The sequence below is a fragment of the Hyla sarda genome, chromosome 12 (assembly GCF_029499605.1).
Source record: "Hyla sarda isolate aHylSar1 chromosome 12, aHylSar1.hap1, whole genome shotgun sequence".
NCBI lineage: Eukaryota > Metazoa > Chordata > Amphibia > Anura > Hylidae > Hyla > Hyla sarda.
Window position 1 is genome coordinate 42,429,319 of NC_079200.1, and position 18,022 is coordinate 42,447,340.

The 18,022-nt window shown below is 43.9% G+C and overlaps 1 protein-coding gene across 1 annotated transcript; it reads right to left on the reverse strand.

Moving 5' to 3' along the window:
• Positions 1-3,066: 3,066 nt before the first annotated feature.
• DCAF7 (DDB1 and CUL4 associated factor 7) lies at positions 3,067-17,225 on the reverse strand. Its single transcript, XM_056548174.1, has 7 exons — positions 16,970-17,225; positions 12,729-12,887; positions 12,539-12,650; positions 12,276-12,394; positions 9,368-9,577; positions 7,529-7,646; positions 3,067-5,057 (listed from the first exon to the last, which is right to left on the reverse strand). Exons 1-7 carry the CDS (start codon positions 17,105-17,107, stop codon positions 4,885-4,887), a joined length of 1,029 nt encoding a protein of 342 aa, XP_056404149.1. The 5' UTR covers positions 17,108-17,225; the 3' UTR covers positions 3,067-4,884.
• Between the last annotated feature and the right edge of the window lie 797 nt (positions 17,226-18,022).

Below are 18,022 nucleotides of genomic sequence, written 5' to 3' on the forward strand. Positions count from 1 at the left end.
TATTTACTATTGTGAAACCAACCTGCTTTTGTCAGTGTCAGAATTTGTGGCGCACTGCACCAAAATACAGGGTGGGCCATTTATATGGATACACCTTAATAAAATGGGAATGGCTAGTGATATTAACTCCCTGTTTGTGGCACATTAGTATATGTGAGGGGGAAACTTTTCAAGATGGGTGGTGACCATGGTGGCCATTTTGAAGTTGGCCATTTTGAATCCAACTTTTGTTTTTTCAATAGGAAGAGGGTCATGTGACATCAAACTTATTGGGAATTTCACAAGAAAAACAATGATGTGTTTGGTTTTAACGCAACTTTATTCTTTCATGAGTTATTTACAAGTTTCTCTTTGTTTACAGCCATTGCCATGTCGTCGAGGTTAACACGTGAGGAGCGGATAGAAATTGTTGATGTCTGGTGAACGCAGTAACCGGGTCATTGCAGCAGATTTCAATGCAAGACACCCTACGAGACCACCCATCTCCCATGCTACAGTTAGCAAACTGCTTGCTAAGTTTCCTGAAACTGGTTCAGTGTTGGATTTGCCAAAACGTGGACGCATGAAATCTGTCACTAATGAAGAATCCTCAGTGGCTGTCCTAGCTTCATTCAGCAAGAGCCCACAGTGTAGCACTCGCCGCATGTCACTGGAGAGTGGCATTAGTCGAACATCCCTTCGGCGGATATTAGCTACTCACAAATGGCACCCTTACAAACTCCAGCTACTGCAGCATCTCAACGAGGATGAACCAGATCGGCACACTGAATTTGCAGAATGGGCAAAACAAAAATTGTAACAGGACCCTCAGTTTACGCAGAAGATTTTGTTCAGTGAAGAGGCAAACTTTTATGTGAATGTTGAACTTAACAAAACAAAACTACCCCTATTGGTCTGACACTACCCCACGTTGAATAGATCCCTCCAAGACTGTTGGAACACAAAAATTGATGGTATGGTGTGGTATATGGGGTACAAAGATAGTGGGGCCATTCATCAATGGAAACCTCAAGGCCACTGGATATGCGAAATTGCTACATGATGATGTGTTTCCCTCTTTATGCACTGAAGCTGGCACGTTCCGAGTTTTTCCAGCAAGATGGTGACCACCACATTATGGGTGTCAGGTCTGAGCATTCCTAGATGAACAGTTTCCTGGAAAGTGGATTGGTCGTCGTGGGCCAGTTGAATGGCCCCCAAGGTCTCCCGATCTGACCCCCTTAGACTTTTATTTTTGGGGTCATCTGAAGGCAATTGTCTACGCTGTGAAGATACGAGATGTGCAGCACCTGAAACTACGGATACTGGAAGCCTGTGCTAGCATTTCTCCTGCGGTGTATATAGTAGTATATAGCAGTGTATATGGATACTGGAAGCCTGTGCTAGCATTTCTCCTGCGGTGTATATAGTAGTATATAGCAGTGTATACAGATACTGGAAGCCTGTGCTAGCATTTCTCCTGCGCTGTTGCTATCAGTGTGTGAAGAGTGGGAGAAGAGGGTTGCATTGACAATCCAACACAATGGGCAGCACATTGAACACATTTTATAAGTGGTCAGAAACTTGTAAATAACTCATCAAAGAATAAAGTTACGTTAAAACTAAGCACATCATTGTTTTTATTGTGAAATTCCCAATAAGTTTGTGTCACATGACCCTCTTCCTATTGAAAAAACAAAAGTTGGAATCAAAATGGCCGCCATGGTCACCACCCATCTTGAAAAGTTAACCCCCCCCTCACATATACTAATGTGCCACAAACAGGAAGTTAATATCACCAACCATTCACATTTTATTAAGGTGTATCCATATAAATGGCCCACCCTGTAGACTTCATCTTAAATCCTGACCTATTTACTATTAAAGTGCACGTCGTTAACGAAAACCTTTGATATAATGTAGATGATACCATTATATGTATATTTGTAAATACATTGGTTAAAAACAAAACAAAAACAAGTGTATATTTTTGGGTGAAATAAAAATGTTGTCCCTGCAGCTAGTCTCTATGAGGAGTCCAAATACAGGAAATGAGGGCAGGACTAGTAGGGCTCTGAGAAGGCTCCTGACTTGTCAGTCATCCTGATGTGTGAGCTGGGAGCATATCATACAGTTTCAGTGCACAGAGCCCTGCTTGTCCTCGGTGCACAGATAAGAAAAGGTTTTTGGTAACGACAGGTACACTTTAAAGTCACACAAAATCTTATGAATAAATGGCTTAAAAATTTCCCCCAAGAAAAAGCTGATCAGAATGTTTCCATCCTGTGTATCTGCATATTTAATAGAGTGGAATCCTGCAAGTCTGAAACACTGTTCCACACTAAGGGTACATTCACACGAGCGGACCTACAGCGTATTTTACAGTGCAGATCCGCCGCTGAAGGACCCCTGCATGGTGGCTTTACATGTGCCTGCTCGGAGCGGCAATAGCTAGGAGGCAAATTGGCTATATGAAATGGGGGTAACAGCTATATGAGGGCTGGACAGCAATATCAGGTGGGAATGGCTATATAAAGGGGGGCGCAGCTATATGAAATTCATAATTATATCCCCCTTATATAGTCATCCCCGCCCCTGGTATAGTCATTACCCCCCCAATATAGCCATTTCTTCATCCCCTTATATAGCCATCCCTCCCCCTTTCTATAGTCAATTCTGCCTCATATAGCCGTGTAAGCTGGAGCACGGAAGACGACTGATGCACTGTGTCATGGCTCACATGAGTGCATGTGAGTCTTTAACTCCTTCGGCCCCTGTCGGAGCCACTGCTGCTGGATCAGGTTATCGCCTAGTTTTGACAAGAGCCAAGTTGAAATATCACCATCCGCAATAATAGTGATCCGATTGCAATATATTGTGCAGGACTAACCTGCACGTTTTATCAGAGACAATTTTTAGAAGCTGAATATCTTTCATTCAACAGTGTCACCTATGGAGTCCTCTTTTTCAGCAAAAGAAGCAAAGCTACCAATTGTTAAAACCCCTAACAATCAGCCAATAATACCTGAAATCTTTGGTGGGCAACTGTAACTGTAATTTGTGCAATAAAACGAGCACTTCCATATCACAGGTTGGTCAATTGAAATTTATTGGAGTAACCGTTCTGATATTTACAAATCATGGTACAGGACAGAATATATAGAAAGTTGGTGGTTGCATCAAGTGGCAGCTAAGAGTAGCCTACCTCTGGCACAGAATGCAGCAGAGCTGTCCCTGTGCATTGCCTATGTGTCATAACCACACTCCAAGATACCTTTGATAAGTCCATATATTTTTTTTTTAAGGGGTACTCAGGTGAAAATGTATTTTTTCTTTAAATCAACTGGTGCCAGAAAGTTAAACAGATTTGTAAATTACTTCTATTTAAAAATCTAAACCCTTCCAGTACTTATCAGCTGCTGTATGCTCTACAGGAAGGCCTTTTAAATGTATATTCCGTCCGACCACAGTGCTCACTGCTGACACCTCTGTCTGTCTCGGGAACTGTCCAGAGCAGAAGCAAATCCCTATAGCAAACCTCCCTGCTCTGGACAGTTCCTGAGACAGACAAAGGTGTCAGCAGAGAGCACTGTGGTCAGACTGAAAATAAATTTAAAGGGTTAAGGGTTAAGATTTTTAAATAGAAGTCCTTTACAAGTCTGTTTACCTTTCTGGCACCAGTTGATTTAAAAAAAAAAAAAAATAGTTTTTCCCCAGAGTACTCCCTTAAACTTAACAAAATTGAAAAAACACAAAAAGAATATGCACACTTCTATATCCAATAATATATAGCAAAAAGGGCTTCTTCAAGAGGGTTAAAGAGTACCTATCACCAAACTAAACGTTTAATATATTCTTCCTTGTGTAATTAGAAGACACTATACTATTTACTTGCTATTAGAATTCTCAACCTTTATATGTTTTTAATGTGATAAAAAAAAACGGCCACTAGGTGGCTCTGTTCTGTTCCCTGCACAAGTCAAACAGTTAGTTCAGTCTCCTCCCGGCCTGGCAGGGGACCAAATTTAGGAAGTGGGTGCGGGGCATGGCGAGGCACAGCTCTCGCAGGCTTCATCGATGTTGCACCTGCTGGGGAACCGAACTGTCTCCCGCCAGGAGCTCACACAATGTGGGGAAAGGTATGATACACAGCTTTTTAAAGCTTAGAAAAAAAAAAAAATTAAGGTCAGGAGGGGTGTTAGGAGTAGTAAGGGAATATAATCTGAGTTAATTTCGAAAATATGGTTTGATGACAGGTACTCTTTAAGCAGGATTACAAAAACGTGTGCTTTTTTCCCCCCAGAAACAGTGCCATATCAGTCTACAGGTTGTGTGTGGTATTGCAGCTGAGCCCCATTAGAGTGAACAGGAATGGCACGGTTTTATTTTACAGAAAGCAGCCATGTTTTTTTCCTAATCTTGTACAATCCCTTTAAAAAATGAAGTAAATCTGCACTGACAAAACTTGATAAAATATCAAGTCCACAGACACATATATGCTACTATTACTACAAAAGCAGTATCACAGGTAAAAGTGGTCAACAGAAAAAAGTATTGCCCTCAAAATAAAAGCATTAAAACACAGCAAGTAGATACAGATGGCTAATAAGTCATCTACACAGAGTAAAATAAGTGACTCCGGGGGAGTGTATTATGTTTCACTAGCTCCTGTTCTGGGCTCTAATTCTTAGAACAATATTTTGGGATGAGTCACGAGATGCCAATAAAGTAGACCGTAACTACATCATACATCGGTAATCTTGATGTACTCAGCACTGATAATTTATTATGACCCAAAACCCAACAGGATTATATTGAGAGTAAAAGAAGAAACACTAACAATGTACAAAACCCCCAGATTGTAGGACGGGAGGAAGGGGGTGAAGGAGTTTGGAATAAATAAAGTCAGACTCTGAGGATCTCCAGGCAGTTGTTGTAGCAGATGGCGATCCAGTCTGGTTGGGTGCTCGCCCACTGGACGTTGTTGATCTCTCCCTCTGCTGTGTATGCCAAGATGGGGTCTTCAATAGCTCGTGGCATCTGCTGGATGTCCCAGATCAGTGCCTGGTGATCATCAGCTGCAATAAAACATGGAATACAATTAAATAATGTAAAGGGCATTTTTTGCACATCTGACCACTGTTACTTTAAGCATTAATAACTCTGCGATGCTTTTACTTATGAATTTAATAATTCAGAGATTGTTTTTCGTGACATATTCTATTTTAACATAGTGGTACATTTGTGTCGATATTTGCATCATTTCTTGAAATTTCAAAATTTCATGAAAAATTAGAAAATTTAGCATCTTTTTAACTTTGAAGCTCTCTGCTTGTAAGGAAAATAGACATCCCAAATAAATTACCGTATTTATCGGGGTATACCACGCACCGGCCTATAACACGCACCCTCATTTTACCAAGGATATTTGGGTAAAAAAAAGTTTTTTACCCAAATATCCATGCAAAAATTCGGGTGCGTGTGTGCGCGTGTATACCCCGATATACCCCCAGGAAAGGCAGGGGGAGAGAGGCAGTCGCTGCCCGCTTCTCTCCCCCTGCCTTTCCTGGGGTCTAGAGCGCTGCTGTCGGCCCTTTTCACCCCCTGGTTATCGGCGCCGCTGCCCGTTCTGTCCCCCTGACTATCGGTGCCGGCGCCGATAGCCAGGGGGAGAGAAGCGGCGCCGACAGCCAGGGGGAGAGAAGGGGCAGCGGCACCCATTGCTGGCGCCGCTGCCCCGTTGCCTCCCCCCATCCCCGGTGGCATAATTACCTGAGTCCGGTCCGCGCTGCTCCAGGCCTCCGTCGTGCGTCCCCAGCGTCGTTGCTATGCACGGCGCGGCGCTCTGACGTCATGCGCCGCGCCGTTCAGCGCATAGCAATGACGCCTGGGACAATTCCCAACATGCACTGACAGACACACTGGTTGGAAAACCTTCAGTTATGTTCTGTTACCTAACTCAGTATTTTCCAACCAGTGTGCCTCCAGCTGTTGCAAAACTACGACTCCCAGCATGTACTGATCGGCGAAGGGCCCTGCTGGGAGATGTAGTTATGCAACAGCTGAAGGTACGCAACTACAACTCCCAGCATGCAGAGACAGCCGTTTACTGTTCATGCATGCTGGGAGTTGTAGTTTTGCAAGATCTAGAGGGCCACAGTTTAGAGACCACTGCACAATGATCTCCAAACTTTAGCCCTCCAAATATTACAAAACTACAAATCCCAGCATGCCCAAACAGCAAACAGCTGTCTGGGCATGCTGGGTGTTGTAGTTTTGCAACATCTGGAGGGCTACAGTTTAGAGACCACTGTATAGTCACTCACCGGCTTCCTTAGTCTGCACCAGGGAGCCGCACGTCATCGCCGCCGATCGCCACTGGTAAGTGACCGCCGGTCACAGCACAGTTCCCCCGTCCTGCCCGGACTACAGTGGGTGGGCATTGCGGGGGAACCGAACGTTAACCCCATGCCCCTGATCTGCTATTGGTCGGTCTCTTCTGCCACCTCACTCCTATCCCTTCAGGGGGTTTGCACAGGGTGCCTGCTGAATGATCCGCCCAGTGAGCGTCAGGGACCGGAAGTACCAGGGAGCCAGGGCGTACCTGTACACCCTGGGTCCTTAAGTGGTTAAAACTATGATCATAGTCACTGGCTAGCCTTAAAAACAAGTAAAAATTATTAACTGGATCAAAACATCTTTAAATACAATTTTAGTGAATTCTGACATAATTAAGTGGTGCCAACCAGAGTGGCCCTGCATATAGGAAGTGACCTGTCAAGGCCGTCAGGGCATGCAGAAGCCACAGAAGACTTGTCATCCAGACTGTAAAGTCAGTGTTTCATGCTGTCTGTGGTTTAGGCAGCAAGAAATGTTCCATTTAAAGGGGTACTCCGCTGCTCAGCGTTTGGAACTGTTCCGAACGCTGGATCCGGCACCGGAAGCTTGTGAAGTCATAGCCCCGCCTCCTCATGACGTCACGACCCACCCCCTTAATGCAAGTCTATGGGAGGGGGCGTGACAGCTTGTTCCAAACGCTGAGCAGCGGAGTACCCCTTTTAAAGCAAGGCAGTTTTTTTTTTTGCAGGTAGTAGTTTTTACTGGCATCATTGTGGGGTACAGTATTGTGATAATAAGAAGTACTATCATGGGGGCCTGGAGGCCTTCACTAGTCTTCTAGCTGCCACAACAACACAGTGGCACTTTGCAATTACCATGTAGGGCTCCTTATCAAGGCTTGTACTCCAGAAAAGTAAGTATAAAAGTACGTAAGTCACAAATTTTGTGCAAGCCTCAATTTGCCACATTAGGCCTTTTTTGCTTCTGCTTGCCACTTTTTGTGGCCTCCAGTCCTAGAAGATTTACTTTAGTTTTTGCTAGAAATTGCCTCAATTATTAATATATATATATATATATATATATATATATATATATATATATATATATATATATATATATATTATTATTATACTGAAGTGCGAAGTGCTTCATCACACTTTATACATCTACTTTACCCACATCATATTGCTGACTTCATGGTGTTACTTACCTGCTGTACAAATGTGGCATGAGGAATGAGGAGCCCAAGCAATGCCATTCACACATGCACGGTGATTATTCAGCCTGGCTACAGGGGTGCAGGGGACTCGTACATCCAGAATCACTACCTGTGGATGAACAAAGGAAGGATTCTTTTTAGAGCAATACTTTAACCTTGTGATTCTGAAGCTCTAATAAAACACATCTTGGTATTGTATGCACTATAAATACATTTTTCCACATAATAGGGATGCTCATTAAAGGGGTACTCCACTGCTCAGAGTTTGGAACAAACTGTTCCGAATGCTGGAGACAGGAGTTTGTGACATCATAGCCCCGCCCTCTCATGATGTCATGCCCCTTCAATGCAAGTCTATGGGAGAGGGAGTGACAGCCATCACACCCCCCCTCCCATAGACTTGCATTGAGGGGGCGGTGCATGACATCATGAGGGGGTGGGGCTATGCCCTCACGAGCTCCCGACGCCGGCTCAATCGTTCGGAACAGTTTGTTCCAAACGCTGAGCAGCGGAGTACCCCTTTAATGTGGCATAATTCCCCCAAAGGGAATATTTTTTTATCACAAGTCGTGGGTGACATGAAGCCGCACGTAATACTAAATTACTTGCGGTTTTCTTCCTTTAAGGATTAATTATTATTTTGCCATTGCCTGAGGACAGGGTTATATCCAGAAAATTCACTGTAGTGCGATGAAAATCTTAAATTTAAATGGTTATGATTAATGTATGACACGAACTGACAGAAATCACTTTCTGTGCCCTTCCACACCAGTAGAAGGTCATCTATAAAGCGACCTATCCACTGGATGTGGTGGAAAAAGGGGTTGCTCTGATCAAAAATGAAATGTATCTCCCAGTATATCATAATATTCGCTAGCGAAGGCGAATATCTCACACCCATAGGGGCTCTCCTGGTTTAAAAGAAAATTTCCCCATCAAACATGAAAAAATTATCTTGCAATAAAATTTTTTTTTTTTTTTTTTACAGAAATACAGAGGAACTCTTTCAAACCAGGAGAGCAAGTACTGAAATGATTGAGACAATACATCAGAGCTTCCATATATTATCTCCATGGGATTAATGGATACAATGCTACTACATCACATGTATTCTGATCCCCATTCCATATTTTCCAAGGTGCCCATCACGTTTGGTGTCATGTATGTATGTTGGTGTGACTTTTGTTAAAGGTTGGAGATAATAATCCACCCATTTACCCAACTTTTCCACAAGGGAGCCAATTCCCACCACAATAGATCTCATCGGTGGAGGAAGGCCCCCTTGTGGACCTTGGGGAGAGTGGTGAAATAATGGCATGATTGGATTCTGCACAAATAAATACTCCTCCAATTTTCTGTCTAAAGCACCCAGTGCTACTCCCTCCTCCAAGATCTTTTTCAAATTTATTCCGACACATCTGTGTCAACTTTTTTATACACCTCTGTATCTTATAGCTTCTTTGTTAAGTTTGTTATACAGCCCCAAATCAAGTACAACTATATTGCCCCCTTTGTCAGCATTGCTTATTGTTACATAATTGTCACTAAGCTCTTTCAATGCTGCTTTTTCACCTTTAGATTATGATTTTTCATCACAGTATGTTTATGTAATCTGACTAGATCCCTCTCGACCGACTCCTGGAACCTATCCAGGGCCTCCAAACGGGAGGCCACAGCAGGTTTCTTACAATAGTTCTGTTCAAATTCATATAGGAATCGTGCACAAGTTTTGCAGGATGTCAGTTATCTCAACAAGCCCCACACTGACCAGGGAGTAGATGTGCCTCTATATGCCTTATGTGTTTATGGGTGACTACGAAGACTTCTTACCTCCATTCCGTCCATGGCCATGGTTGCTAAATAGTTGGGGTCCTGCTTGTTCCAGCACAGTCTAAGCAAAGGGTGGTGCTGTGGGTCTTCATAGATAATGGTGCTGTGCTCTAGGTGACGCAAGTCAAACATCCGTACAGAGCCGTCTGCGCCCACTGAGGCAAACATGTCCCGGCCACCACCTGCTCGGCTAAATGCAATATCATAAACCTGTAATACAAGGGACAAAAAAGCAACTTAATATTCCATTCACAGTTAAATGGGCACTGTCAGATTCAAAAACGATTTATATGTTGTACATCTTGGCAAAATATTAACCTTTCTAATATATCATGTGAAAATTGTATTTCCTTTTTATAGAAATCAGGGCTTATAACAATCATGGCTTAGTGCAAGCTGAAGCACAGGCATGGACATAGTACATTAAGTGAGGGTGGGGTGGCACTCCCCCTGCGCGCTCTCCCCTGTCTGGTGGCACTCCCCCTGCGCGCTCTCCTGTCTGATAGGACTCCTTTGTGCTTTCTCCTGTCCTATCAGACAGAGAAGTGCTAGCCCACCCTCACTTACTGGACTTTGTGCTTCAGCTTGGACAAAATCATTTTATAAGCCAGGATTTCTATAAAAAGGAAATACAATTTTCGCATGAAGTATATTAGAAACGTTAAAGGAGTAGTCCAGCGTACACTTTTATTTTATCCGGTCCGGTCTGCAAAAAAAACAAAAAAAAAAAACACAAACACCTCTCCTGCCTGCCTATGCGCCCCTGGAGCTCCGGTACAGGTGTTCGGTCGCCGGGCTGTATTCTTCTTACTTCCTGTTAGCCCGGCACGTCACACGGAGCTTCAGCCTAACAGGAAGCAAGAAGCAAACAGCCCGGCATCCGAACACCTGTACCAGAGCTCCGGGGGCAAGTAGGCAGGCAAGAGAAAACATTTTTTTTTTTTTTTTTTTTTTGCTGCCCGGAAAAGAAAAGTGAGCGCCGGACTACTCCTTTAACGTTTTACCAAGATGTACAACATATAAAAAGTTTTTGAATCTGACAGTGCCCATTTAAGGGATCAGTACTGCAACCTATCAAGAACAAGAAGACACAAGTATACCACACAAGTTTGTTTACTTATCTCCCATAGAAGATTTTTGGTCACATATCAGAAACAAAAGAATAAAAAAAGCAATCAAAAAGTCCCACCAAAACAAAAAAATGACAGATAAAAACAACAGATCACGGCGCAAAAATAAGCCCTCATACAGCCCCGTATATAGAAAAAGTGTTAAAGGGGTCAGAATAGGCTGATTTGAAGTATATGCATTTTGTTATGGCATCAATGTAATCTTATTGACCCACAGACTAAAGAAAACATGTAATCTTTTAAAAAAAAAAAAAAAAAAGTGCACTGCGTAGAAACGAACCCACCCCCCCACCCCAAAAATTTTTTATTTATTTATTTTTTTAGCAAAATTGTGTTTTTATCAATTCCACCCCCCAAATAATTTTATTTTCATTTTGCTATAGATTTTGTCATAAATTAGTGTCCTTACATATTACAATTAACAGCGCAAATAACAAGCTTCATATAGGTCTGTAGGTGAAAAATTAAGAGTTATGGCGAGGACAAAAATAATAAAAAATAAAAATGCACACAAATGAAAGTTGCTGTATCCTTAACCCCTTAAGGACTCAGGGTTTTTCCGTTTTTCCACTTTCGTTTTTTCCTCCTTACCTTTTAAAAATCATAACCCTTTCAATTTTCCACCTAAAAATCCATATTATGGCTTATTTTTTGCGTCGCCAATTCTACTTTGCAGTGACATTAGTCATTTTACCCAAAAATGCACTGTTTTATTTTTTTTATGGGAGAAGGGGGGTGATTCAAACTTTTATTAGGGAAGGGGTTAAATGACCTTTATTAACACTTTTTTTTTTTTGCAGTGTTATAGGTCCCATAGGGACCTATAACACTGCACACACTGATCTCCTATGCTGATCACTGGCGTGTATTAACACGCCTGTGATCAGCATTATCGGCGCTTGACTGCTCCTGCCTGGATCTCAGGCACGGAGCAGTCATTCGTCGATCGGACACCGAGGAGGCAGGTAAGGGCCCTCCCGGTGTCCGGTCAGCTGTTCGGGACGCCACGATTTCACCGCGGCGGTCCCGAACAGCCCGACTGAGCAGCCGGGTCACTTTCAGTTTCACTTTAGAAACGGCGGTCAGCTTTGACTGCCGCTTCTAAAGGGTTAATACCGCACATCGCCGCGATCGGCGATGTGTGGTATTAGCCGCGGGTCCCGGCCATTTATGAGCGCCGGGACCGACGCGATATGATGCAGGATCGCGTCGCGATCCCGCGCAGGACGTAAATATATGTCCTGCGTCGTTAAGGGACTAAGGGAAATCTGTCACCAGTGTCACCTGTACTAACCTGTCGGTACCGACAGGTCGTGCAGGTGACACTGAAGACAACGGTAGTTACCTTGTCAATGGGCGCAATTTAGTGACGTCACCACTGCTGGGTCCTGGGAACAGCAGCGGTGACGTCACTAAGCTCTACCCATGTCCCAAGCCAATGCTGGAGCTAATGGAGAAGATTACCGGAGATCCCCTGCATGGAACGGGACTAGCTAAGTACTGTTGTCATCAGTGTCCCCTGCACTACCTATCGGTACAGACAGGTTAGTGCAGGTAATACTTTTGACAGATCTCCTTTAAGGGATTTACCTAATGGCCAAAATATCTTTTTATCTTCATTGGTTCATTAAGAATACCCAAGCTGAATCACTGTATGGAAAACATCCCAGCCCATATTTCTACCAGGATTTTTTCCATACAGTGATCCTGGCCCATATTTCTGCTCTGTTCACACCTACTCTATCCACAGCATTTCTACTGGAACAAGCTGGTCTCACCTCTTTATCATGAGCAATGAGCTGTGTTTTCACATGACCGGAGACCAAGTTGACTCTGCCAAGAACTTGCCCGGTCTCCAGACCCCAGATGGTACATGTTGTGTCAATGCTGGAAGTCCCTAGGAGCAATAAGAAACATATTAGGAAGAACATGACTGTCATAGCAAGTTTTTCCTCTGTCATTGTTAAAGTCACAGGCAGGCATCCTTCATACCATATTCAGAGCCCTTTTATACTGCAGTGTGCAGACGCTGAACACTTACCAAGTAAATTGGGATCTACTTCATTCCAATCGAAGGATGTGAGAGGTGCACAGAAGTCAGAGTTCTTGTTATTGTTCAGCAAACACTCCAAGCGGGTCTCGGTCTCTCCAACCTATAGCAAAAACAAGAGCTCAAATGGACCATATAATAAATATAGGAATCTCCAGATTTTTATGCGAGATGTACATACCCTCCATACACGCAGATAGTCTCCACTTGTGGCCAGCAGATCTGGATAAACTCCCTTGGTGTCAGGAATCCACATTAGCTTTGTGGTGGGGTATGGGTGGTCAAAGGTGTTTCTGCAGATAAACTCAGAGCTCTCCTCATCCAGACCAACCAGCTGCACCTGTATGGAGAAATATCCTGTGTAAAGTGATAGGTAGCCATGGATTATCTTTAGAGAGTATACTCTACTCTTGTATTAAAGCTAAGAAATCCTCTGATGTAACAGTGGTGTAAATGGAGAGTCCTGACATCATCCTTGTAAGGGACAACACACTCCCAATAAAATGGAATTCAGCTCTATCCCATGAAACAGGGGCTCCCCAAAGTTACCTCGAGCCAGCAACAAATGCTCCAATGTGGATACTTTAAGTGTGGGTTCACACTACGATTTTACTCTACGGCTGCCAGATCCAGTTGGGGGGAGCGAAAACCAGGCGCTCCCGTATCCCACCCAGACCCGGTCCATATCTAATTCATTTCAATGAGCAGACCAGAGTCAAACTGACTCTGGTCAGCACATTTTTGCCCCGTATCCGGTTTTGTGACTGGACCTAAAACCGCAGCATACCACGGTTTTAGGTCCGGTCAGAAAACCGGATACAGGGTAAAAATGTGCCGACCGGAGTCACCGTTTGACTCTGGTCGGCTCATTGAAATGAATTAGATATGGACTGGGTCTGGGTGGGATACAGTTGTGCCCGGTTATTGCTCCCCCCAACCGGATCCGGCAGCCGTAAGGTGAAATCGTAGTGTGAACCCACACAGGGCTTGCTAAATTTATTTTGAATCCATGAGCCCAAACAAAAAAAATAAAAAATAGGAGCCTGGATTCTTTTTTTTTTTTTATTTAAATGTTTTTTAATTAATTTATTAATTTTTTATTTTAATTTATTTACACACACAAATAGCAAAATTATTCAATGTTTGAGATTTAGTTTTTTGGTGGCACACTGGTTAACAAACGCTGACCTAGGCGCCAGGATAAAATTCTTAGCATGGCAACCTGGCATTTGTTGAGCCCTGCCTTAAGAGTATGTTCACATATATGCAGGGAAATTTGCTGGTAAAGTCTGCAGCGTTGATCAAAGAGTTTTAATATTCACTTCATTCTTTGAATCACTGGACGCAGCATAAAAACTACAATGGAATCCTCAGCATCAAATCTTCAGCATCAAGTGCAGATTCATGGCAAGTAACACGCTGATCACACTAGGGCTGAAATTTTTTTTCTAAAATCGATTAGTTAGACACTTATTGGTACCATTAATAGGATAAAAACCCAAAACAGGATTAGGGGACCAGGGAAGGGTTAACGAGAGGGTGGGAGAAAGTTGGGACCACATTGTGAAGACTTATCAGGGGAAAAAGAGGGGACAGCACCTGAAGGGTCAACAGAAGGTAAGAGCGAAGAGACAGAAACTGAAGAGTTAACAGGGAGAAAAGAGGGGACAGCTCCTGATGGGTTAACCTAGGAGCCTCGCTGCAGGGGAGAAGGAGCACTCCGTGCCATGTTCTCGGTGCTGTGCAGGTAGGCCGCAGATGTTGCAGGCCGGCAGCATCTTCAAAAAAGGCACTGAAGGGTAAGGGAAGATAGAGGAGGACATGCAAAAAATAGTAGAAATACTGTGTTACTAGGACACGCCCCTAACGACAGAGGCCATGCCCCCAATAACTGATTAATCGACAACGATTTTAATTGATAGTATCGATTAATCCTAGATTCAGTCCTAGATGACACACTGCCAATTTTACCTGTGGATTACTTTGCATGACAACTGTGGTGAATATGCTACATACCCTACAGGAGATTTTCAGGACCATTCTATCGCCATAATCCGGTACTTGGTACCTGAAACATTCTGTTAAGTTCCTATCAAGGACTGTTCACATCTGTAATGGACAGAGCCAATGTTGTACAGCAGTGGTATCCAAACTGTGGACCTCCAGCTGATGCAAAACTACAACTCCTGGCATACTGGGAGTTGTAGTTTTGCAACTGTTGGAAGTTCTCAGTTTGGAGACCACAGTTTTAAAATATAGAAAAATTATCTAGCACTGGTCCCCTGCATCTTAGTCCTTCTTCAAAGACGAGCACTTGGAGCTGGACCTGCACCTAGCACACGTCTCAAAAACAGGAACACAGATTAGGGGATCAGGGGCTAGGTAAGAATAGTTTTTTCTATTTCCTGGCTACAACAGGACATAAATTCTTAGAAAATACTGGATATTTCCTTTAAAGGTTAACTGTGGCACAACACTTTCCATGTCCCCTGTGCCTTGCTGCAAAAACTTAAATAAAATGAACAAAAACGCGGGACCCCCGCGATCAGGCATCTTATCCCCTATCCTTTGGATAGGGATAAGATGTCTAAGCGCCAGAGTACCCCTTTAAAGCGTTACTGTCATTTGTCATGTCAGTCAGAAGTGTAAAAAGTTAATTGCAGTGGGTCTTACTCCTGAGATCAGCTGCGATCGTGAGTTATTAGCTGGGGGAAGAGGGCGGCATTGCGCTCCACTACCTGGCAGGCAAAGAGATCCATACATCTATCTGCATAGACTTCTAATAACTCATGATCACAGCAGGTCTCAGGCATGAACAACTTTTAACACTTCTGACTGACATGTCAAAAGTTATTTCTAATGACAGTAACACTTTAAAAGGGGTTGTCCCACCTCGCTGTTTCAGTTCTCCCCCAGCTCCTGCCTGTCTGCAGCCACAGGGTTGATCGGAGGAGCTAGAAGCAGCTAACGCAAAGAAGTTGTGCAATTTGTGTAACTCTCAATGACTACAATGGGAGTTACGCAGATAGCGAAGCTCCAGAAATACATAACAAGCGAGGCTATGCTATTTGCGCACCCTCTTTAAAGTTTTTTTCAGCTGTTTCTGGCTTTTCTAACCACCTCCTGCGGTTGCAGACAGAGACGCTGTCCGGAAGTTTTAAAGGACCAAATGTAGTCTACTAGTAACTACGTCCTAATAGGGCTGGGCGGTATACCGGTTCATACCGAATACTGACATTTTTGTGCTGCACGATATGAATTTTAACCTATACCGCAATACTGGTTTGACCCCTCCCCCCTCAGGAATGAATGAATTATCAGCGCTGCACTGTCCCCATCGGGGAACTAATCCTATGTGACCTGCGAGTGCTGTTCAGCCCCCCCCCCCCCCATTAATTATCATCCCAGCGCTAATACTCACATGTCACCCGCAAGCGCTGCCCTCCTCATCCTTCTGTTTGTGGCGGCCGCCGGCGCTGACACACTATACCAGTAGTCTTCAACCTCCAGATGTTGCAAAACTACAACTCCCAGCATGCCCGGACAGCCCTTGGCAACATCTGGAGGCACGCAGATTGCAAACCACTGCTCTATACTGTATCCCTATGCCCGGGCCGCAAAAGGTAAACAAAATAGACTCACCTTCCCCATCGGTCCGGACTTGCTTCCCAGGGAATGGAACGACAGAGAGCCGTCAGCAGCGATGTTCCGCCTTGGCCGGTGATTGGTTGAGCCCACTGTCATGTAAAAAGCCGGTTTCTTACATAACAGTGGGCTCAACCTATCACTGGCCGAGGCAGAACATCGCTGCGGCCAGTGATAGGCTGACGGCTGTCCGACATTCACATCCCCAGCGTAAGGCCGATGTCGGAACATGCGTTAGTTTATTTTGCTTACCTTTTGCAGCCTGGGCATAGGGATACTGCACAGTATAGTGTCATCGCCTGCGGCCACAACAAACAGGAGGACGAGGAGGGCAGCGCTTGCGGGTAGTACCCCGATGGGGACAGTGCAGCACTGGGCTAATAATTTGGGGGGGGGGGGATACCGTTATATACGGTAGAACTGCCATAAGTTACAAAAATACCACAATACACATATTTGCCCATACCGTCCAGCCCTACGTCCTATCCATTTTTCTTTCCTTTCTGTGCACGACTCAAACCCAGGCCAGTCCACTGTAGCCTATGTTCAGTCCATCACTACAGTATATGTTGGCATACATTAGCATATAACCAGAACGTACATGTGAACAGGCCCTTAGAAACAGGGAAGATTTCTGTACCTGTCTAGCAACCAATCACAGCACAGCTTTCACTTTCTAGCACATGATAAGAAATGAAAGCTGCATAGTGATAGGTTGCTATGGGCAACTGTTTTTGGCTGCAGCACCGACACTCTCAGACCACTCCATCCCATTACCTTATTGTTATACTCCTCCACGAAACTCCCCAGGGCCAGGCGAAACCTTTTGTCCGGCCTCACACTCCAGTTCATGGCGTACACGGTCCATGGCGCTTCGTACTTGTAGATTTCCTTCCGTTTCCCGTGCAGGGACATAGTAGCAGAGAGCTCAGACCGTTTTACGGAGAATACAATTAACGAAAGCTACCGTAGCACAGAAGCACGCATGCGCGAAAATCCCCCTCGAGACCCAACAGCCAATCAGCGAGTGGGGGGCGGGCCAAGACTGAAACACTCCTGGAGATAGAGACGACGCTGATTGGCTGTGGGAAGAAAAGTTTCCAAACCTCGATCCGAAGAGCTATTTAGTGAGCGGGGCCTGTAACGGTGGATGCTGATTGGCTAGGTGAGCGTGTCAAGCCTCTCTTTCGCTTTGTGCGTACAGGGAAATAGGGGACGGGGCATTTGGTGGTTTAGGTCTTAGATGCTTGGCAATATCTGTTTATTTATAACAATGTGTGTCTAGAATCCCCAACCACGTGACCTCATAAAAATCTACGGGCCCGTACTGTATGTACCACTCTGTGCCTTCAATTTCATAGTGGGGATTGGAATATGATTCGTTGCATGACATAGTCTGAATGTATTCTCCACAAGGCAGAGACTAGCCGTAATGTTAACCCCTTAAGGACCACAGCTTTTTTCATTTTTCAGTTTTGTTTTTTCCTCACCTTCTAAAAATCATAACGCTTTAAATTTTCCACCTACAAACATATATGAGGGCTTGTTTTTTGCGCCACCAAAATCTATGGCAAAACCAGAAAAAAAATATTTGTGGGGCTAAATTGAAAACGAAATGGTATTTTGTAGCTTTTGGGGGCTTTCGTTTCAACGCAGTGCCCTTTCCAGTAAAAATGACACCTTATCTTTATTCTGTGGGACCATACGAATAAAATGATACCCTACTTATATAGATTTTATTTTATTTTACTTCTGTTAAAAAATTATAACTTTATGCACGAAAATTAGTAGGTTTAAAACTTCCTCTTCTGACACCTATAACTTTTTTAT

Coding starts and splice junctions, on each gene's coding strand:
- DCAF7 (XM_056548174.1), bottom strand. CDS start 17,107: ATGTCCCTGCACGGGAAACGGAAGGAAATCTACAAGTACGAAGCGCCA. Junction 12,651..12,728: donor ACTATCTGCGTGTATGGAGG/GTATGTACATCT, acceptor TTTTTGCTATAG/GTTGGAGAGACCGAGACCCG. Junction 9,578..12,275: donor TCATTGCTCATGATAAAGAG/GTGAGACCAGCT, acceptor CTTGTATTACAG/GTTTATGATATTGCATTTAG.